Raw genomic sequence first — 22,753 nt, 5'->3', positions numbered from 1 at the left:
GACCAAAGGATGCAACTTTCTCCAACTTGTCCCTAATTTCTTTTTTTTTTTCTTCTTTTACCTGAAATCATTTGCTTATTAATTTCTAAAGAAAATATGTTTAGAAATATGTTTGAAAAGTTCTTCCTCTGTTTAAAAAATAAATAAATAAATAAATAAAGACAAAGTTTTCCAAATTTCATAGGGTGGCTAAGAATTTTCTCCTATCTATAGATGAATTTCCCTTTTTAAAGATGATTTTCAAGGGTGTCCTAACAGTTTACATAACACATGAACTGCCTAACAGTTTCACTGTTATTTCAGGCACAACTGCCTTTATATGTAAAACTGTTCTGAATATTTGTTGTTGCTCTAGAAGTCCCAGTGCTCTTACCAATGGCACAGAGAAGAAGAAGAAAAAGAAGAAAAGAAAGAGGAAGCAAGGAGCACGCTCTCTGGAGACTCTGGCTAAACCACAACGCTCCAGTGAGCCCTCGTCCCAAGTGTGTAATGTTCTTATTCCTCTATGAATAAAACATCAAGAATTGCTTCTGGTGCTAGCTTCAGCTAGCTGTTTATTATTCTTTCTACCACGATAACTTCTTCTTCTACTCTGTATATCTTATTGATTCCAGAGCGCCCCCTGTGGGTAGCTTCAACAATAGCAACTATCATTACAAAGTGTGTCTTCATGTTTGCATGTGTGTTTCCTAGTGGGCGTGAGCTTGGGTGTGTGCATGGAGGGATGGGTATTTTTGCATTGTTATTTTGTATAGGTGTTAGACATTTACTGTTGGTGTTATATGAGAAGAAACCATCTTTTTGTTGTTGTTTTTTTTCCTTTGCTTTGACAGGAAATCAGGAAACCGCCACCGTTAGAGCCCCATGCTATGGATCACTTTACATCTGTCAAGTAAGTAGGCAATTATAAACTGTAGTTCTAAAGCAATCAGAACTGTTCAGCTTTGTTAGGGTGAAGATTCGGGCAAAAGCAAATTGAATTATCAATCACAAACACAATGTGTTTATTTGATTTGCTTGATTCACTGTAACATAACAAGAACCATAATGTTTTAATCTTTTACCTTCCCCCAAACCACCAGGAGTGACAGGTCTCTGCTGTCTTTAAAAACTTCAGATGTGGAATCCATCGGCGCCCTGAGCACTTCAGAAACTACCTCAACTAGCATTTCAAGACAGTCCAGGTATGCCTGCCTGATGTTTGCACTGCACTGAAAGTAGAATTGTGCTGGGTACAAACTCAGACTTGCATGGCTGTAGACCTTAAAGCCTTGTTTTCCTAATTTTCTGTAGTCGGTTTTTTATTGTTGCTCTTTGAATTAACAGCATTTTTTTTTTTACTTCCTCTTTTTCCTATCAAACACCCTCCAGCCTCTGCAGCTCCAGCAAGACGCGTACAGCAGCCCCCATCATGCCTGTTTCCCCTCCACCTTTAAAACGGAAACGTGGACGGCCACGGAGGGTCCCCCAGCCCCCCACCCCAGACATCCCCCCTCCCAGCTACGCAGACCCACACCCCTCAGCCACAGAGTTGTTGAGCTCCCTCCCAGGGCTTCACTCTGCAGACATAATTCACGGCATGGACCCCAACAGCCAGCTCACCCACCTAAAGAGCTCCATCAGCAACTATTTTGGAGCAGCGGGACGTCTGGCCTGCGGGGAGAAGTACAAAGTCCTGGCCCGACGGGTCACCCTTGATGGCAAGGTGCAGTACTTGGTGGAGTGGGAAGGAGTCACTGCCTCGTAGGTTTTTTCACATGTCGCTCGTCACTTCTAACTTTTCACCAGCACCCGTGGGACGTTTATGTCTGTGCTGAGGACGTGTGTATTCAGAGCATTAACTGATTATATGCCTTTATTTAGTTTGGACAGGAGCAAGTTCTGCTTACTGTAAAGCCTACTGGTTCAGTCCAGTCCAGGGTGACTTTTACAGTTATACACACCGTATATGTGTTTAAACAGTTTCATGCACAGCACAAAGTTGTCACAATAGCACAGCATTTTTGTGCTGCTGTGGTTCCAACTTCAACTAACAGGTTTGAGTGTTTACAGAGAACAGCCCCTTTTATTCAGATGCAATTCATTCATCTGTATACTGCACCTGTAGGCTTTCAGTGACCTGTTATTGTGCTTAATCCAGTGATATGCTTTCATTTCAAGACACGTTAATAATAACTGTAATGTTGTGGGTTTTTTTTTTCAAATAATATCTTTAAGTGTTATCTTGGAGGATAAGAGAAAGATGGGGAAGTTTTATTAACTAATGCTTTTTTTTTTTTTCCTTCCCCCCCCCCCCCCCCCCCCCACCCTACCACCACCACCAAATGAGGTAAATAATAATCTGCACCCACAGTCGTGCCCCGTCTCTCTCTAGTCCCAGCTACGAGTACCTCTCAGTGCCTTTGGCAGGCATGTTGTTCAGCTCTGTTGGAAAGTGTGCTCGTTTGTGAGCGGTTAAGGAGAAACTCGAAGCAAAAGAGATGTGCTGCTGCAAATGTTTATTGTTTTATATAGAAGTATACTACATTGATTATTACCCTTTCTACTTGTTCTGTCTCTTGACTTTTCTGTTCAGCGGGGCAGTTTTTTGTTATTTTAATCATGGATTCACTTCACACATCAAGTTGATGGAATATCCGTTAGGTCGCCAGCTCATTTTCAGTAACAGTTGGATCATTTCAGCTTATACAAGGCAGTATTTGTCATGGATGGTAACGTTCTCAATTTTTAAAAATGTATTTGTCTACTCCTAATAGTTTAAATTCAAGCGTGGGATTCTTATAATTAATCTCTAAAATTCACAAGCCCATATATAAGGGCATTCTTGGTAAATTGTGTCACTTTGTTTTTGTCTACATAAATCTCCTTTTTAAAGTGTTTTGATTTGGATTAAAGAACCTAACTTGTTTTTTGTTTTTTCATTTTGTCTGATAGTAAAATAAAATCCTGCATAAAATGAATGTTATATACCCACCAGGAGTTCAGAATTGTTCCCTATGCATGTTAGTCCTTGTTAAAGCTGTTTGCGTATTTAACTGGACCGCATGACTCAACAGAAGGAAAGTTCATCGTTATGATCATTTGACTCAGGCTCTCAGTTTTGTGTGCGTGTGCGTCCGTGTGTGTGCATGCGTGTGCGCGTGTGTACAACAAAAAACATTGCACTTGGGTTTTTTTGTTTTTGCTTTCATGTCAAGTTCACCTTGTGGTCTACACACTCAGGATATGCCCCAAAAATGTCACTGCAATGCATATGTCTCTTCGCTGTGTGGCAGGAGGATTTAGTGTAAGTTGTTCTCATAGTGTTGCTCATCAGTATTTTATTTTATTTTATATATATATATATAAAAAAAAATTTTTTTTTTAAGACGACCCTCCATGTGTCATTACTTTTGACCATATTTCCATATGTAAGTTTTTGATAAGTCTCATTTGTGGTCTGTTGCAAAACCTACTTGTTTTAAACTGGGTCATAACACAATCACTGGAATATAAAATGCTGTATATCATTGCAATAGGTGAGTATTCAGTTGGTATCTCTTTTTGGAGATGTTTCTGCTTTTGTTAAAACACACAGACACTGACATGTCTTCTTTGTAGGGGTATAGTCAGTGTATTTCAAGCTACTCTCTACTCAGTCAGTGTCTCAGCCGACATGTTGCTACCACTGGCTTCCAGCAGGCTTCTGTAGCCAAAGAACATACATGTAATGTCTGCTTTGTCTTTTGAGATTTTTCTTATTACATTTTTATACATCATTATATAGGTTGATGTGATTTTTGAAAACCTGTTTTGTTAAAGGATTAATAAAGTCAGATATTTTCAACTGTCCTGTTTCTCATGTCTAACTGCCACGTGTGCACTCACGGCAGGACCACGAGTGTCTAAAAAGGTATTTATAAAATATACAGCGAGAGGGAGATCACGTGCAGTGTCCTCTTGTCTGCTTTATTTCTGGGAGCTAGCTCCACTTTGAGGTTCGCCTGTGGTAACTAGGGCTGAGTATCGCCACTGATTTCTATAATCGATTCAAATTTGACTCAGAAAGATTTTGAATCTGATAATTTAACAGTACAACACTTGTGAGACTTCATCAGAGGTGTAAGCATCACAGCAGACGCATTTGTGTCAAAGTGAGGATAAAACAGAAAAACAAGATTGTTTCAGCTGTTTGGTGGTTGTTGAAATATCTTTGTGAGCTGTAACCTGAGATTCTGGTGCTTCTGGGAAAATACATTTATATTTAAAAGTCAATTCAGGATTTAATTAATCATCGTGTTATTCAAGCTAAAATAGATTTGAATCACATTTTTTTAACCCACCCCTACATTTAATACAGCTTTTAATAGGCACATTTGAGAACACCACATTTGAATACAAAATCAAAAGTACAAAATACAGGCAAAAAGCAAGAGGAAAACGATCCACAGGTCAACAGGCAGGGACATAACAGTATGAGACAACAGCTGAGGTCTGATTCTCATACCTGCATTAATTTACTCATAATGTTGAAATTATGGGGGGCAGATCAGCAAACGTTTATTTTTCCCTTTATAACAACTGTGCACAAGAAGATTTCTTTAGGTGACTCATCATTTAAAATTCTTCAGTGCTTACAGTTATGCAGAGTCAGGCATGGAAAGGCTGCTCTTTGTGACAGGTGGGTACTGACATTCATGGGTGCAGCTGCTTGCTGTCCTCCAGGCTTTACCTCAGCTAAACCTGTGTCTCTGAACTGGACCTGTCAGTGTTTGTGGTCTCATAAGATCTCCTGTGATATTTAGTTTGCATACTTGGATTATTCAGGCTGCACCCACCTGTAAAAGGTGGAAGCTCACCAGGACATTCAGAAGTAACAAATTCCTGGCTCGACTGTTTTGTAGAAGGGTTTCTCCTTCACCAATTCTTTTTGTGTTAGCAATAGACTCTCTAGGCATAGCTGTGAGAGCAAATACAGAAATATCAGGTACCAGAATTAGAGGAAGAGACCATCTAATTTCTTTATTTGCAGATGATATTATATATTTTGACTAATCTGAAAGATAGTATCCCTATTTTAGTAGCATTAATAAAAAAAAATTGGAGAATTTTCAGGATACAAAATTAACAATTCTAAATCAGAATTAATGTTTCTTAATGAGAAAGAAAGAAGGTGGTCTGTTATTGCCACCCCATTTAAAACAACTACAACAGGCTTTAAATAGACTGGACTGGACTCATAACTCAGACGCCCTCTACAGGAAAGGGCAGAGCAGGCTGTACCTGCTGCGGAGACTCAGGTCGTTTGGAGTGGAGGGCCCACTCCTGAAGACCTTCTATGACTCTGTTGTGGCTTCTGCTATCTTTTATGGCGTGGTCTGCTGGGGCGGCAGCATCTCTGCTGGGGACAGGAAGAGACTGAACAGGGTGATCCGAAGGGCCAGCTCTGTTCTAGGATGCCCTCTGGACCCAGTGGAGGTGGTGAGTGACAGGAGAATGGCGGCTAAGCTGTCATCCCTGTTGGACAACGTCTCCCACCCCATGCAGCAGACTGTGACAGCACTGAGCAGCTCCTTCAGTGGGAGACTGCGGCACCCACGGTGTGGGACGGAGAGATTTCGCAGGTCTTTCCTCCCCACTGCTGTCAGACTCCATAATAAAGACTTTAACTGATCAAGCACACACATCCATACATATGCAATAATACCAAGTGCAATAATCTTTTCTGTCATCGTTGTATTTTTACTCAGTTGTATATAGTATTTGTATTCTATTTTTATCTTATTGTATATTTATTTTATTTTATTCTACTGTATATAGTATTTTATTTTATTCTATTCTGTACAGTTGTGTACTGTATTTATTCTTATTGTATTCTAATTTTTGCCTCATAACTTTTGCACTGTCCACTTCCTGCTGTGACAAAACAAATTTCCCACGTGTGGGACTAATAAAGGTTATCTTATCTTATCTTATCTTAAATATGTAGGCATTATGATTACCCCAAGCCTCAAGGACATAACCTCAATCATTTATGATCCCCTTGTAAGAAGAAACGCTAAACTGTTGGATAAACCTGCCTGTATCTATGATAGGCCAGATAAATATCCTAAAAATGACAATTTTACCAACATTTTTATATTATTTCCAAACACTTCCGTTGCCTCTACCAACTTCATTTTTTTTTTTTTACATTTTAAACAAACTATTTAACCAATTTATTTGGAATAATAGGAAGGCAAGGCTCTGCTTAAAACTACTTTACTTGCCCTATGAAAGAGGGGGTCTCCAAGTCCCCAACCTCAGATGGTATTATATGGCCGGCCAACTAACATCAGCCACCCATTATTTCTGCCCAACAACACCTCCAGCCTGGGTTGACATTGAGCAAAAATCTGTTCCAGATCTTCCGTTAAACACTTTTCTATATTCTTCAGACACTAAGACATTAAAAAAGAGTACAAAGAACCCTTTCTTGAATAATACAACTATAATTTGGCATGCAGCACATAAACATGTGGGCGATCCTCCATCACTTTTGCAATTCACCCCTATTTGGGGAAATGAAAAGTTTACGCCTCGTGAAAATTATGGAGGATTTAAAATATGGAAAAATAAAGGTATTCAAAAAAGTTAAAGACCTATATGCAGACAGCATGCTTAGTTATGTGAAACACATTTAACACCCCCAAAGCACTTTTTTAAATATTTACAACTGAAAAATAATTTGTCATCAAAACTGCAAAAGATTGCTGAATTCCACCATTAACAAAAATAGAGGAGGTATGTGTTAAGAATACAAAGGGAAAAGGTTTTCTCTCTATATATTATAATTTATTGATGCTTCCCTCCAAAGACTCTGGATGCTTGGAGAAGGGAGATCCAAGAGGACATGGATGAAAATGACTGCAACCAATAATAACCTATATAACACCTGCCAAGCTTTATCATATGTCCAATGATATTCCAGACATCTGTACTAAATGTTTATGGGAATGTCCTAAAATCCAGGAATTTTGGAAAGATGTTATCAAATGTCTGTCTGAAGTGTTTAAGGTAAAAATCCCTTTAAAGGGTAAACTCTGTGTACTTGGAATATACCCAAGGGAATTTAAGCAACCGGAAAAACAAACTAAATTACTGGACTATGGACCACTTCAAGCCAGAAGAGCCATTGCACTATGTTGGAAGAGTATGGATGCTCCCGCTGCACAGGAGCCGTGAGAGCCAGGAACTTGTGAGTTGTGTATGTCCCATCAGGCAACATTCATACCTGCTCTGTTGGCAGTTCCTGTGAGAAGGAGAGGCCACAGTGGAGCTGCCAAGGGGCAAGTCGCAATCAGTTTTTGGCAGTGACTTTTATATAACCTTTATTTATGCAGTTTAAAAAATCTCATTAACATTAAAAATGTATTTTGTAAGAGTAAGCTCGCCAAGAGGACAGCACAAATGGCAACAAATATTACAATGGTTCTGTAAAAATATTTTAAGTGGGGATAAAGGATTGGTTATAATGTAAGTACAATACACAGAATTGTAAAGATACAACTATATTCAACTAATTCTATATATAACCCCTTTGTAAACCCTGTTCACCGAAGTCTATTTACGAACATACGTAAAGATATTACACAGAAAAAATACACAGAAACATTGGAAATCAGTTTTTGGCAGGCAATCACTTTTTGGCACACCACACGCGCCGTTGTTCGCGGCTATCCCTCTTCACCAATCAATTCACAGGCAACTCAGTATTACCCAATAGCAAGGTTGGTTGTTAGTTGTAGGCGGAGACTAGGAATTACAAACTGTTTTGGATACCTTCTCCTTCATTGCAACTGCATAGGGTAACGTGTAAAGATTTGTCACAGTAGAAACGATAAATGCGTATGATATGCTTTTATAGCGTAAGAACAATAAAAAGTAAATTTTTAGTTGAAAGGTTAATGCTGCCTGTGGGTCGTTTGGTGGCTTTTTGCTGTGAAAACAGTGATAAGGTTGAGGAGTTAGCCACCTGTTGATCCATCGAGCAACACTGTTTACATTTAGCGAGCGTAGTTGTTCTGGTGTAGCCTCGGATACTTAAAACATAGCCACATGCTGATGAAGTTAAAGGTCTTCTGGAGCTTTTCAACCGTTCACACAAGCGGTAAATGTTGCTTCAGCGCCGGAAAGCTAAATATGCACCCGGTAATAGTCTGATGTTTGACATCAAAGAGCTAATCGGTTTGAGGGAGCTCAGCCTACACAGAAGCTGAGGTGAGTAATCACAGAGACCCAACCTGTAGCTGGTGTTTTTTGTAACAGAAACCTGCAAATATGTAGTATGATTCTGTTTTCGAGCCGTCCACCCTCTTCTCTTGGTTTCCTCTCGCTGGTCTGCAGTCAGTCAGATGGCCGTGGTGATGAACAGGTTCAGTCCTGGCTGCCTGATGTTATAATATCTTGTGGGACGGCCGAGAGACGGATTGTTGCTGGTAGGTGCAACCTCCTCCAAGTCAAAGGTAAAGGGCAATGGAGTTATTTCTGAGTGAAACACTAAGAAAAAAAGTGTTTGAATATCATTTACACATTACCTGTCACATCGGACTATGTTACATGCTGTATAAAGGTATGCACGTCCATGAATTCGGTAATTGTTCCCTCAAATGAGAGAAACTATTTTGGTGGGCTAGTTTTGTTTGCATAAAGGGTGACTACCCATTTGTGGGCTGGTTAGTAGTCTATATTTTCTGTACACGTAAAACTGAGTAAGTTGTTCAAAAAAAATGAGCAGATCTAGTGTTACATAGCAGCTCTAGGGTAAAAAAAAATAAACGTTTCTCATCCACTCCTGTGTCATGCCTTTGTTTGTCATCATCATTCAACACTTATTCTGTAGAGATGGAGTCCATTTCTGCTTCGAGGAAGAAGGTTGGCTGTGTGCGGCAGGAAAACGCCTGTCTGACTCTGCAGGATGAGCAGCTCATCAGTGACCTGGATGCAATGCAGTATGAAATGGCTACCTCCAAATCTCAGGTATGATATTACACATGTGATTTTTAATTTTATTATTATTTTTAAGCGGAGCTTGTTAAATCTTTAAAGACTGTGGGTTAGTCTGCTGCAGATCCCTCTACAACCGTGCCAAACACCTCCATTTGACCAAGCAACAGTGTTAAATTAGTGTTAGATTTCAGTGTTTTTTTCTTGAAATGTCAAATATGATATGACAAGTCTCCCGTAATAACTAGCAGAAAGTGTACACATGGGTTATCTGTGTTCTTTTGCAGGTCTACCTCAGGGGCCCTAGGGCTGGGGTTCACAACAATGTGGTGGTCATGAGTGAACAGATTCGTCAGCTTGAAGCGGAGCTGGAGGCTCAGGCCAAAGAACTTAAGTATGTCATTGACTGAAATATCCACAAGGTTTTTATTCTTAACAGAACATAAAAAAACATAGCTCAAGCATTTAAAGTGATTTTTATGAAAAATATTAGCTCATTTTGAATTTGATGGCAGCAGCACATCTGAAAAAATTTGGAATGCGTGCAACAAATGGGTGGAGAAGTAAGTGGTACTGAAAAGAAACATCTGGAGGAACAGTTTACAATCAGTTTAGTTGGGAGCAGGTGTGTAACATGATTGGGCATAAAAAGAGAGGCTGAGGTTCACCAGTCTGAAAAAAACAAAACAAAACAAAAACATAATCTACAAATTGTGGAGGAATTTCAGAATAATGTTCCTTAATGTAAAGTTGCGAGACTGCGAATATTTCATCAAATGGACTAACGAAAAGTGGAAAACTGTTTGTGGTCAGGTAAAGCCATCAAAAGGCATCTTTGAATGCCTGGAGGTGGATCAGAAGCTGTGAAATTAACAGCTTGCACATCTGCAAAGGCACCGTCAGTGCTGAAAGGTGTATATACAGGTTGTAGAGCAACATATGCTCCCATCTAGAAGGGAAGGCCTTGCATATTTCAGGAGACATTTGGAGCATCATGAAATGAAAACTATAACAAATTGGAACAGGCAAAGATGGGAACAAACAGGACAACATTCCTCTCCCAAAAGTCCAGCTGGTCTCCTTAGTTTCCAGATGTTTCCAGACTGTTGTTAAAGAAGGGGGTTGCTACACAGTGGTACACATGACCATGTCCCAAGTTTTTATTTAGACATACTGCTGCCATCAAATTCAAAATGAGTTAATATTTTTCTCAAATATGTAGATTTTCTCAGTTTAAAGATTTAATTTGTTTTTTATTGTTAATAAAATAGAATATGGGTTTATAAGTATGCAAATCATTGCATTCTGTTTCTATTTACTTTTGAGTAAGTCAAGCTGGAACCTTTCAGTTTCTTTAAAAAGGTCCCCAAAAGATCAAGTTCACTCTGGGTGGAAATGTGGCTCTTTATTCGAGCTTTTCAAGATGTACTTATTACGTTTGCCTTTTGTTTCTTGAAACTGTGCCTTTAATTTTGGCATTAATAGCATAACCTGTATTGTCTGTGTTTCCCAGGGCAGCAGAGCTGAGGGCAGAGTGTTGTCAGGAAGCTGCAGCTCACAGCGACATTGTGGTAGCGACTCTTACTGAAGAGCTGAGCACACTCAGGGAGGAGCTGGAAAAGAAGACGGCGTTAGGAAAACGGTGGGCTTATATCCAGGCTCAGCTCTGCTCATGATTTCAATCAGTTTAAAGTTTAAAATATGAGTGAAAATAAAAGAAAACAATCTGGTACAGTGTGTTTTGTCTGTATGACTGTCTGTATTGGGCATCACATTTTCTTATGTTTAGTTGAATTATTTACTGTATTTTACTAACGCATGTGCAACACCATGGCTTGCAGGGCAGAGCAACAGAGGAATCAAGCACTTGAAAATGCAGAGAAGCTCAAAGAAGCCTTCAAAGATTATAAGGCTACAATTTCCATTAAGCTTAAAAGGGTGTGTTTATTGAAATATTGATTGATTTAAACTAAAAAACACAGTTTTACTTGCATGTTAACATCAGAAATATATGTTTTGGTTTGTGGTTTTCAGGTGATGGAGAGTGAAAACAAACTAAAAGGAAGTCTCATAGAGTGTGACCGAGAGAAAGAGGAGCTGGAGATGAAGTGCACTGAGCTGGAGAGACAGAAGGCAGAACACAGACAGACAATTAGGTACTTTTAATTTAACTGCATCGTTATGTAGTTCTTTGATTGCTCGCAGGATTTCTAATAATCATAAAAGGGATGATTTTGTCTTTTATAAGGAAATTTCTGTGTGCTTGCATAGCATGTTTAATCTGCATAGTTTCTCCTCATCTATCTCGCAGTCAGCTGACGGAGGAGGTGAAACAGTTTAAGGCTGCGGCCGCTCGCCTCCAAGCCCAAATTGAAGAGGCTGGACATAAAGCTTCGCACCTGGAGCGGCAGCTTATGGAGCGAGGTGCAGAGTGCAGGGATGTGGCCTCTTTGCGGAGGGAACTGGAAGACCTGCGGGCTGTGACCCACAGCCAGGAGCAGAAGGTCGCCCAGAGCCAGAAAGAGGCTCAGCTGAGCCAGACAGAGCTGGCCGGCTTGGAGGCCATACTGTCCCTGCTGCATCTGCGGGAGGTGGGGAGACGTCTGTGTGTCGTTTGTGTTCTTACCCAGTTTTTGAATCAAGGTTGTGCTACGTGATTATTTTATTTGCTTCCTCAAAACAAGCCGCCCTTTATGGCTGATCGTGCAAAGCAAAGACATGGTTACTGTTGTCACACTTTTTTTTTCTTCTTAAAGGGTACTTTGGGTCAAATCTGTGCCAGTCCTTGCATGTTGCCCCCAGTGGACTATACGGGAGCTGCACACCTGATGAAGCTAAAGCCAGGTAGGCTCAATCAGATTAATCAGTTCATACTTGCAACATACTCTTCATCTTCTTTTTTTCAAACTGAAAGGGAAATTATTTGTTGATTACTAACAGTTTATTTCTTTGCACTTTGTGTATCTAGTTTAAAATGCAAGAGTTTAAAACCAGCCTCTGAAATTATTTAATCTAAAAAATAAAAAGAGTAAAGCTTGTGGGTGTAGTGAAGGAGGACATGCAGAGAGGAGAGGATGCTAGGGTTTAGGATGAGATGGAGCCAGTTCACTGTGGTGAACCCTTAAAGGGAGTGACTAAAAACAAAGTATAATGAATAAATTATGAACTAGTTAATGATTTGATGTTTTAAAAGGAATGTAAAGTTAAAAATAAATTCCAATATCTATCCATAAAAATGCCTAAAAAAAAACAGAAAAAAGAAAAATGCATCAACTGCAGTCCTCTCTGTTAATCCCGGCAGGTGAGGGCTACCAGCAGCTCACGCGAGTGCTGCAGTCAAAGGAAGCTGAGCGGCTGAAACAGAGCAACCTGATCGAGCGGCTTCAGGATCGTCTGAGCAGGGCCCAGGAGGAAATCTCCTCCCTGCAGAGCTCCATGGCCCAGAGAGCCTCCCACTACCAGAGCCTCCACACAGAGCTGCTGGACAAACTCAAACAAGCCACAGACACAGAGAAAGAGGTAACACACTTTTTCTTATGTTTCCACACACACCAGTGCTAACAGCAGTGTAGCACATACAGTATTATTTCTACTTACAGATTTTTTTTATTGGAACAACTCAAGCCAAATGTACCAAAGGGTACAGTATAGTATTTTATAGTATAGTATTTTAGGTAATAAATCACTAGATTGTAAAGTGTACAGCGAGTTTTATAGCTCAGTAAGCTTTTGTTCCAAGTTTCAAAAGTCATGACTGTTACTTACAGATTAACTGTCTCTGTTGAACTCAGTTAAAGAAGAAGAAGGCACGAGTTGCCGCACTGGAAAAGCAGTTACAGGAGAAGACTTCAGCCTACAGTCTGGCTGCACTGAAAAACACTGAGCTGGAGACTCAATTACAGGTACGCGGTTATGATTCAAATGTAGTTTTTCTACTTTTAGAAAGTCAACGGCAAATCACACTTTGGTTCTTTTTTCATTTTGATTAAAGGAGAAGACCAGCAGCGTCCAGCATTACCAGTCACTGCTGACCAAAAAGCAACGAGAGTATCAGCAGTCTCTGGAAAAGTGTCAGCAGTCTCATTCTCACCAATTCACAGAGCAGCAACAAAGAATACAAATGGTGATCTACAGCTTTGTCTTTTACCTCTGTATTATGAATTTAATCATACTGCGTAATATTAAATGTGCTGCAACCAAAGGGTAAAGAAGAGGAAAGATGGAGATAATCTGCACTGTAATATTCCTTGTAGTAAGATTATTTTCTGTCTCCTGCAGCTGCAGTTGTCTCTGGAAGAGGTTCAGCCTCGGGTGGCAGAGATGGAGCAGGAGTTGAGTTCCCTCCAGAGGGAGCGAGACGAGGCTCAGAGAACAGCTCTGTTGCTGCAGAACTCTCTAGATCAGCTCACACAGGTCAGAACACTTGTAGCATAAGACCACAAATGCATCCTCTGTTTCAGAAGAAGACATGTAGACGGTAGAAGTCGGAGAACCATTTAATAGACATGCATCACAGTACATATGCTGTTTATGAATGAAAAACCTGAAATTATATTGTTTTCAGGAGAAGCAGGTGGAAGTCAGACAGAACGAGGAGTTTCTCCAGAGTTTCAAAGAGCAGGCAGCTCGCTCTGCAGCCAAGGTGTGTACAAATAACACTGCTAACAGATTTGGTTTACTGGACATGAACTTCTAGAACAAGCCAGGAATCAAACCACATCAACAACTGCAGTTACCAATTTGTTTCTACACCAGGTGTGTGAGCTGCAGTCGTCTCTGTCAGCATGCAGAAAAGAGATGAACTCATACCTGCAGCAGATAGAAGAGATGAAGAAGAACTACGAGACCGAGCTGGAGAGGAACAAGGAGAAGGTACAGTGTTGGTAACAATGCAGGAAAACTCATGCAAATTCATCCAAAACCCACTTCTGAGGCACATGTTCTCCACTCCTTCCCTACTTTTTAGGTGTCCTCTCTGCAGGAGAAGCTTCACAGCACCACTCTGGTTTGTCAGCGCTCCAGTGAGGAGAACCTGCAGCTGCAGCTTTCTCTCCAGCAGCAGCAGACCATGCTCACAGAGAGCAGCGCTCGAGTTTCTGAGCTGGAAGAGAGCCAAAGCCAGCTGCACAGGCAGGTGAGCTAAGACGGAGCAAAAACCTTCTCACTTAGAAGGTAAACTTGGGGAAAAATGCATTTTGCATACATGTTTTATTGTAATTTATGCTTTGTATTTATAAGTGGTACGTTTAGAGTTGTTGTCATATTTTTAGTTGAATGTATGGAAAATGCTAAAGATTACACAGCTTCAGAACACACAGAAAAGTGACTGTACCCGAATATTCAGACCTTTTCTTAGACACGTTTCATCGATAACTTTTATTTTTAAGTATCTTTTCTGATGCGTCTCCTGATTTATACGGCTTGTAAAACTGTAACAGTTTGCTGTTTATTTTTATTCATAGGGAATAACAATAATTCAAATCAAAGTGTATGTTGTTGTTGGTACTCTCTGCCTGCAGGTGTCGGGTCTGGAGCAGCAGCTGGAACGAGCCCGAGTGTCTCTGCAGGAAGAATTAAGCAAGAGACAGGAAGATAATCAGGTGAAGGAGAAGAAGCTGCGGGAGATAAACCAGCAGAATGAACGGCTCTCAGAGTCTGTGAGGTGAGCACAGCTAAAATAAGAGAAACTATAGCTCTAGTTTTAGTTATAAGAACCATGTTTGCTTTTTAAAATGCAAAGCTTGGTATTATGGGCGTAACAGTCATTCGCTTTTGTAGCTGTTTAATGCAGTTTGTATGGAGGTTTGTTAAAGTTTCATTACAGTTCTCACTTTAAAAGGAGCAAGAAAATAAAAGCACTTTAAGAGTTTGAATCGAAAGAAATATTTGCTGAGCCAGTTTAGTTTCTAAAAATTCTGGAGGGTCTCCTACTCCCAAGACATGGACATCTTTCCAGCTGTGCTGAATTAAATCTTATAAAACTGCAAGTGTGCCTAATTTCTTGCAAGATAATGGTTTGTTTTTTTTTATTTGTGGGTTTTTTTTGTCTGCAGACATCTCACATTAGAGGTGAAAAAGTGCAGGGAGGAGCTAGTGTCCAAGGAGTCAGAGCTGGAGCGTCTGAGGAAGGATGTCGGTGTTAAGACTTCTCAGATCAGCTGTATGGAGGAGAGCCTGCAGCACATAAAGAGCCAACTCATCAGCAAGAATGACATTGGTAAGATGTGTTTGTTTTTCTCCATAGGTTTTGTGGAATTCTTTTATCTTGTTTAAATACTAGGAGCATTAACACAAACACAACTTAACAAACCTCTCACCCTCCTAGTTATGGATCTGGAGAAGGCGCTTAATCGTAGTGAGGCAGATCGGCGCAGCTGTTCTCAGAAAGTCGAAATCTTAGAGGGGCAGCTGCAGATGGTGCAGAACGAGTTGGCTGACACTCTGAAGCAACTACAGGAACTCAAGGATGTTTTACAGAAAACCCAAAAGGTTTCAGATGAGCGGCAAGCCTCGGTGGAAAAACTGACTGTCCAGCTGAGGTGAGAGCATGGCGTCATGTGCTCAGATGAGATCTGTTTTGTGTATTTATCCAGAGAAAATAATTTGCTGTTTAACATTTAATAATGTCTTTTTATGCTGTAAGTATTTGTGTGTATGACTTTACAGGGAGACCCAAAGGGAGCTGGAGGAGAGAACTCACGAGGTTTTAGACATGGACAATGCCCTGAGGGAAAGACAGGGGGAGCTCCAACAGAGAGCAAAGCTGGTACATCCCAGACGCACACAAGCATAGCTGATGTACAGTTCATTTAATCCGTACCATAGTTTGCTGCCATGACTCATCATTTTCCTCTTTCTCGACATCCTGTTGTGTTCAGCTTGGCCAACTGGACGTGGCCATCAAAGAGCACAAGCAGGAGCTGGAGAGGAAGGTGGAGTCTCTGCAGCAGAGCCTGGAAGCCAGAGAGAGAGAGCTGAGGGACGCACAGAGGGAGCTCACTGACAGAAACATGAAGGTCAGAGCTCAGAGCAAGTGTGTCACTGGGTTTGCCTTGAGGGATATTTTTCAGTTGGACCGGCATTAGAAGAATGGGAAAATAGAATGAATGAACTGACAATGTTTTGTGTGCTTCTTCTCACTAAGAAAACAAAAAACAGAACGATGTTTACGTCCCTTTTTGCATCTTTCAGTCTTTTTGTGCTGCATATTTCATCAACTTGTTTGCAGCTAGATTAAACTGTAGGATATTTGGATATGGAGCAGCTTTAATATGAGATGTTAATCAAACACAGTCAGTTCCACGAATGTTTGCGTACCTTATGTTTGCATTTATCTTGTGTTGTTACTTCATAAATCTAATTTCCATGCTGTAGTCTGGGTAAACAGAAGCAGCTGCTCTGAAGAGATGTACAGATCTAGTTTAGAGTCAGTTATAGAGTTAGAAAATGAACTCATGATTGGTATGATTTAGATAACACACTGTGCTGATGTACAGTTTACATACACTAGTCATGGTAATTTGGGGATTTTAATGATTTTCTTGAACTGCTCTGGTTCCAGGATGGAGTGATCATACAACATACATCTTTAATGACTTCAAAGAACAAAATCGGGTGCACAGGTTTCAGTTTATTTTTCATTTTCTCTAATCCACACAAGGTCAAAAGTATACACACAGGCTCAAATAAATACATAGACTCACTAAAACATTTAATAAGTGGTTCCTGTCTTTGAACTTAACAAAGGCTTACCTTCTCATTAGTGATCATGATTGACCTCTGCTAGTTTCTCTTGTCCAGCATAAAATGGATTTGTGTGACAGGACTCATTGGATTGTAAATCAGAGAAGATCTAAGAAGGAGTATTGTAGATTTGCACAAGTTAAGAAGGTCTACACAACTGCTAATTCAGTTCAAACAATTGGAGGTAAATATAAGTTATTCAAACTTGTCAAGGTCTGGAAGAAGACCGAAACCATCACTCTCAGATGAGAGGAATTTGGTTTGGATGTTCAGGAACAACCCAGGAACCACCAAGGCTGATGCCTACTATGAACTGGAAACTGCTGGAACTTCAGGATAACACCTTCAAGCCCGACTGAAATTTGCAGCTGCCCACATAGACGAGTCAAATACCTTCTAGTCAGAAGAAACAGAGATTGAGACCACAATGATAAGAAGTATGTTTGGAGGAGTAAACTTGGAGCTAAGAACACTGTACCATCTCTCAAGCATGGTGGTGGTAGTATCATGCTGTGGAGCTGTTTTCCACCTGTGGTACTGGTTCATTGCTCAAAGTGAATGAAATAATGAAGAAGGAGGACTACCTCTAAGTTCTTCAACTTAACCTCAAATCAGCAGCTAGACAGATGAAACTTGGACAAAACAGGATGTCTCAACAGGACAATTACACCAAACTGAGATCAAAACTGGTTTTGAAATGGATAAAGTGGGCTAGCATTAAGCTTGCCTTCCCCATCCCCCAAACTAAAACCTGTTAGAAAAAGTTGTGGACAATATTTAAAGGCTGGATCAGTGCCAAGAAACCAACCTCAATTTCAATGAACTCTACCAATTTTGCCCAAAAGCGTTGTTAAATATTCACCCAGTATTATGCCAGAAGCTTGCTGGTTACTGCCAAGAGTGTCTGGTCAAAGTGCAACATGGGGGCATTTAACCAAATAATAATGGGGATGAAAGTATATATTTGAGTCTGTATTTATACTTTTGACCTAATTTGGATCAAAGAAAATCCACATAAAATTCAAACTTGTGTGCTCACTTTTTATTTTTAAAGTTATTAAAGAATGTCTGCTGTACAGCTGTTAAGCAATGTGGTTGAAAAATTTGGGTGCACTTAAGTTTTGTGCTGGTGCGCCTAAGAAAAAAAGGCGCACCAGTGCAACCGTGGCAAAAAGTTAGTCCAGAGCCCTGTACAGTCATTCGACATTCATGCCAATGATGAGTGCATGTAAACTTTTGACCACAACTTTGTCTTTTTGCATATGTGTGTGTTTGTGTTGTCAGGAGTCTCAGGAGCTGTTTGCATGTCAGCAGAAACTTCAGAAAGTTCTCAAAGAGCTTGAAGAAACTCAGGGTCACTGTGAGGGTCTGAGCAGAGAGCTGGATGCCTCCAAGCTGCAGACCAAAGAGACGGTATCGTCAAAACACTGTTTGTTTCTTGATCATATTAGATCCATTAGCTTTGCCTGCATGTCCCTGTGTAAGGTAATAGTGGGTGGGGGTGTTCAAACTGTCACTTAGTGAGACCTGAGAGCAGCTCGCTGGTCTGCCACTGAGCAATCTTGATGCTCATGCTCAGTGTGTTCACTGCTATCAGCAGGAAGCATCAGTGACATTCATTAAGTAATTAATGACATTACAGGATTTCTCCTGGTGCAGAATCGGCCTTTAGGGAATGAAGCATGATTGGTTTGGATTAAACAACAGGGGTCTTAAGGCCTCCTGCCTTAACTTCTGTTAAAATCAATATACCATACTTAACAGAGGTCTACTTGTTTTCCTCTTCTTTCTTGCTATTTATAAAGTATGCTGGAGTTCATGAGTGACTGAATTAAAGGCCACTGATTTTCCTTTGGTGGCAGAACAAATTATATTTATGCAGGAAAAACCCTCTTCTTCATGTTGTACATCTGTTTCTATCATTAATTTGGCTGTGGTGTGTGTGCAGGAGGCCCAGCTGTGTGCCGTAGAGGAGGAGCTGACTCTGAAGGAGGCGCGCTGGCTGCAGTCGGAGGCCAGGCTTCAGGGCATGGTCACCGGCTTAGAGCAGGAGCTGGAGCTGGAGAGGGAGCAGCATAGCAAAGAGGTACTGTTGTCTCAAGACTGGTGACAGACTGCTCTGTTAACAGTAAACTAACTGTAGACTGTTCTAATGGGAAACCTCAACGTTGTGTGCCGTGTAGAGTTTGCCTTAGATCTGCTGATTTTAATTTAACTCAGGGTCCACAACACTTGATGGTGCACCTGATGTGTTTGCACCAAAGATAAAAAAAAAACTAATAACTTAAATAATAAATCTTGAATTCCATGAAATGTACTTAATTTAATTTATGTGACACAAAGCCCAATCTATTATTTTGGCCTCTAAAATAATCTGTGTGACATTTGGATTTTATCTACCTCTTCAGTTTTCCAGAGAGTTGAGAAGTAAATTTCAGACACTTATTGTGGATTTATCCTAATAGAGCCCAAACTTCTTGGTCAGCACTATTTCTGTCAGCTTCCTGTCCGTGAGTCAGTATGTGTTTAAGCCTTTGTGGTTTTTCATGTTCTGTAGTCCTAAATATTGTTCCTGTTTCAGTCTGATTTGTTTTCCTCTTTTTTATTTATATTTGACTTTTACACGTCAGTGACGCCATATGATTTCCTTATTTTATAGTATCTTTTCTCATGTTACTTCATCTCTGTTACGCATAGCTGAGAACATGTTGGTTTTGCTTCTTTGTCTTTTTGCAACGTTTAGTGTGAGTTTATTAGAACACATCAAAACCACATCATGAAGCAGTCAAACAATAATGCTCATATTTATATTTCATATATCAGGTTCCATTTAACTAATTTATTTTAAACTTTCTGTCATTGGGGGGAAAAAAGCAGCACTTTTCTCACGCGTCTGTTTTCCCTCTGTTCCCAGCTGGAGTCTCTTCAGGAGACTCGAGGCCAGCTCCTCAAAGTCTCGGAGCAGATCTCCTCCACAATGCGCTCCTCTCAGGAACAGCTCACTGTTAAACTTCAGCAGAGCCAGACCCAGCTCGAAGAAGTCAGCGTCCGCTTTGATCAGACCAAAGCCCAGCTGGACCAAACTAAGACGGAGCTTGAGCACGCCTGGAAGCAAGCTACTCACCTCCAATCACAGTTAGACCAGAGCCAGACACAGCACCTTCAGAGCCAGACTCAGCTGGAACAGAGCAGGACTCTTTACGAGCAAACTAGAGCCCAGAACAGTCGTCTGCAGGCACAGCTGGAGCATCTCACTGCTGTGCTAAATCAAACCCGAGTCGAGGCTGCCCAGCTCCAGAGTCAGCTCCATGCCTCCGAGAAGTCCGTGGAGACCTCCAGTGATTCCCTCCTCATCAAGGTAGAGCTTTCTTTAGTCAGCATAATGAAAGTTGCATGTTGTAAGTTCTTTATGATAGTTTGTTTTTTAAGCTAATGTTCCCCTGTTCTGGCAGGAGTCTGAGGTGGCTCGTCTCCAGGCCAGGATCTCCAGTTTGGGACGAGCTGCAGACCGACAACATCTGTACAATCACAGCACCTCTCTCTCTTCTCTGCACAAAGTCACAGACTCTCCCCAGCTCTGCCTCTCTGCTCCTTCCCCTGCATCCTCCCCCAAAAAGCTTCAGACGACTATCAGCTCTCCTCCTCATGCCCATTCCACACACCTAAGCTCCCCAACACATGCGCAGATGTGTTTATCACCCTCTGCTCGCTCAAACCTTAAACCCACCTCGGCTCTTCATCTCTCGGAGAGCCGACAAACGTGTGACTGGCTGCAGAGCAGCAGTATTGACTCCTCCTTGGACCTCCCTGAGAGCGTAAAAGCCACACTGAGAGAGGCTTTGAGTAAGCAACCATGGGAGTCTTTGTCACACTCAATTTCCTCTTTACCAGACACAGTGGACCACAGCTGGCAGGGCCTCAGTGCCTCAGATGCCACAGTAATCTCTGATAACTCCTTCAACCCGCTTACTTACATGGTGGACAGAGAAAGTGACAGAAATCCAGACGTGGAAGGCATCGTGATGGAGAGGGATGAAGGCAAGCTGCTCAGTGATTCGAGGAGGGAGTCTGTGAGCACTCTGGTGGGTCAGGAGGAACAGGCTGATATGAGTTCACTGACAGGCATGCTGAAGTTTGTCAATCAGACACTGGCCATGCAGGAAGATCCTTCTTTATGGAGATCCATAAACCTACCACATACATGACACCGCCTCAGGTTAAAACACTCATTTAACGGTGAGTTAGTTGGTCATTTACACTCACCAACATGCACAGTTCTTGCAAAATTTCACTTCTTTTTTTGCATCATTTGCTCTGTTCTGCTCGATGGGTTCGAGGGGTGGTGCGGGCAGCAAAAACAAACGGCCTCCCAGCTGTCGTCACATTTAAATTTAAATGTCACTGAGTCCTGATTGGTTCACATCACACTTTTTACCAAGCGACCAAAGACCACTGAAAAGCCGTGATGAAATGAAACCTGTGTCCCTGAATTATCTGCTCTGTTACAGGAAATTAAATTTTATTCAGGACAACATCACTATTACTAACAGGTCATCAAAGGTCATGAAACATAGACACTGAAGGAGGCTTTATAGAGAGAAGGTGCTAATGATGGATGTTAATTTTTGTTTTTAGAGGGACGTCAGAGAGGAGGAGAGTCGTTTTGCATTTCTGTTGTTTAAATAGGTTTCTGCATTCATCAACATTATTATTAAGATGACCACTACTATAGCAGACTGTGATGTTTTATTCCAAATTGTAGCATTCTTGTTTCATGTACTTTTTTATTATAACCAATATTTATGTGTTCTTAAATAAGCTAATTTAATTAAAGAGTTTTATATAAAACACTTTGTGATTCTCAGTTATTCTTCTGAGAGCTGGTTTTGTTTGCTTATTCCCATGTAGTTGGTGACTGTGGGGTCATGTTACCAGAGCAACTGCTTGTTTTGTGTCCAGAAGAGAACAATTTCTGGCTCAGACTGATTTGAGCGGGGGTGGGGCTCAAGCTGGTTAAACTGCCTTTTGCACTTCTGTGGTTACGTAACACAAACTGGAGCAACGATCAGCCTTCATTGAGTTTTGGGATCAGCTTTTACCAATTTACAATCAAAATCGCTGAATTCAGGTATATAAAATTCAGCCCCCATGCATGCTGACTCCTACAAACATTTGTGGGACACTCTCAGGAGCTCAGTTAATTACAGCGTGGTACCATGATAGGATGCCACCTGTGCAACAAGTGCAGTCATGAAATTTCCCCATACTAGATATTCCACAGTCAGCTGTTAATGATATTATAACAAAGTGAAAGTCACTGGGAATGACAGCTACCCAGCCTCAAATTGGTAGTCCAAGTGAAATCACAGAACAGGGCCAGCACAGAGGTCACCATCTTTCACTAATTAATCGCTACAGACCTCGAAAGCACAAGAACAGAGTGTCGTGAGCTTCGTGGAATGAGTTTCGATGGTCGAGAAGCTTCATCTACGCCTTACATCGCCGAGCACAATGCAAAGTGTTGCAGAGGTGTAAAGCACGCTGTCACTGGACTCCAGAGCAGTGGAGACGTGCTCTGTGAAGTGATGAATTAACTCATCTGATGGATGAGTCCGGGTTTGTCGGTTACCAGGGAAACGGTCCTTGTCAGGCTGCATTGTGCCAAGTGTAAAGTTTGGTGGAGGGGGGATTATAGTGTAGGGATGTTTTTCAGGAGTTGGGGTCAGGCCCTTAGTTCCAGTTGAAGGAACTGGTTCAGCATACCAAGACATTTTGGACATTTTCATGTTCCCAACGCTTCCCAGGGGAGTTCAAACTATTATAGTTGCAAAGATTGAGCTGACGTCATATTAAACCCTATGGATTATGGCATGTCAAATTCATACACGTGTGAAAGCAGACAAGTGAATATTTTTGGTAATAATTTGTGTATGATATTTTGAACATTTGTTAGAAAATGTGTATAGATGTGAGAAAATAACAGTTTTGTTTGAAAGCTTTAAAGAACACCACGCTGTATGAAGAACACTTTCTTGGGGCCAACTGC

At 41.0% G+C, this 22,753-nt stretch overlaps 2 protein-coding genes across 3 annotated transcripts; both read left to right on the top strand.

Moving 5' to 3' along the window:
• The first annotated feature begins 218 nt into the window (after positions 1–218).
• On the top strand, positions 219–2,797 carry LOC146648371 (metal-response element-binding transcription factor 2-like). The gene is made up of 4 exons (XM_085390285.1): positions 219–482; positions 834–892; positions 1,083–1,184; positions 1,372–2,797. The coding sequence occupies exons 1-4, from the start codon at positions 234–236 to the stop codon at positions 1,745–1,747; spliced, it is 786 nt and encodes a 261-aa protein (XP_085246411.1). The 5' UTR covers positions 219–233; the 3' UTR covers positions 1,748–2,797.
• Positions 2,798–7,780: 4,983 nt separating this feature from the next.
• ccdc18 (coiled-coil domain containing 18) lies at positions 7,781–21,430 on the top strand. Of its 2 annotated transcripts, none has more exons than XM_085389772.1 (25): positions 7,781–8,238; positions 8,365–8,456; positions 8,861–8,997; positions 9,252–9,358; positions 10,478–10,606; positions 10,806–10,902; positions 10,999–11,120; positions 11,276–11,555; positions 11,721–11,808; positions 12,266–12,483; positions 12,756–12,866; positions 12,956–13,087; positions 13,243–13,377; positions 13,529–13,606; positions 13,720–13,836; positions 13,931–14,098; positions 14,484–14,626; positions 15,018–15,181; positions 15,290–15,503; positions 15,631–15,730; positions 15,843–15,980; positions 17,992–18,120; positions 18,656–18,793; positions 19,622–20,065; positions 20,160–21,430. In XM_085389772.1, exons 3-25 carry the CDS (start codon positions 8,863–8,865, stop codon positions 20,910–20,912), a joined length of 4,140 nt encoding a protein of 1,379 aa, XP_085245898.1. In that variant the 5' UTR covers positions 7,781–8,238; positions 8,365–8,456; positions 8,861–8,862; the 3' UTR covers positions 20,913–21,430. The 2 variants fall into 2 exon arrangements, with proteins under 2 accessions (XP_085245898.1, XP_085245899.1); XM_085389773.1 differs by having other exon boundaries at positions 8,365–8,483.
• The last annotated feature ends 1,323 nt before the right edge of the window (positions 21,431–22,753 follow it).

This window comes from Rhamphochromis longiceps, linkage group LG18 (genome assembly GCF_057381845.1).
Source record: "Rhamphochromis longiceps isolate RC_006_pf linkage group LG18, R_longiceps_female_GT1.1, whole genome shotgun sequence".
In the NCBI taxonomy this organism is placed as follows: domain Eukaryota; kingdom Metazoa; phylum Chordata; class Actinopteri; order Cichliformes; family Cichlidae; genus Rhamphochromis; species Rhamphochromis longiceps.
The sequence above is the reverse complement of the archived record's forward strand: the minus strand, read 5'-3'. Positions and strand labels throughout refer to the sequence as shown.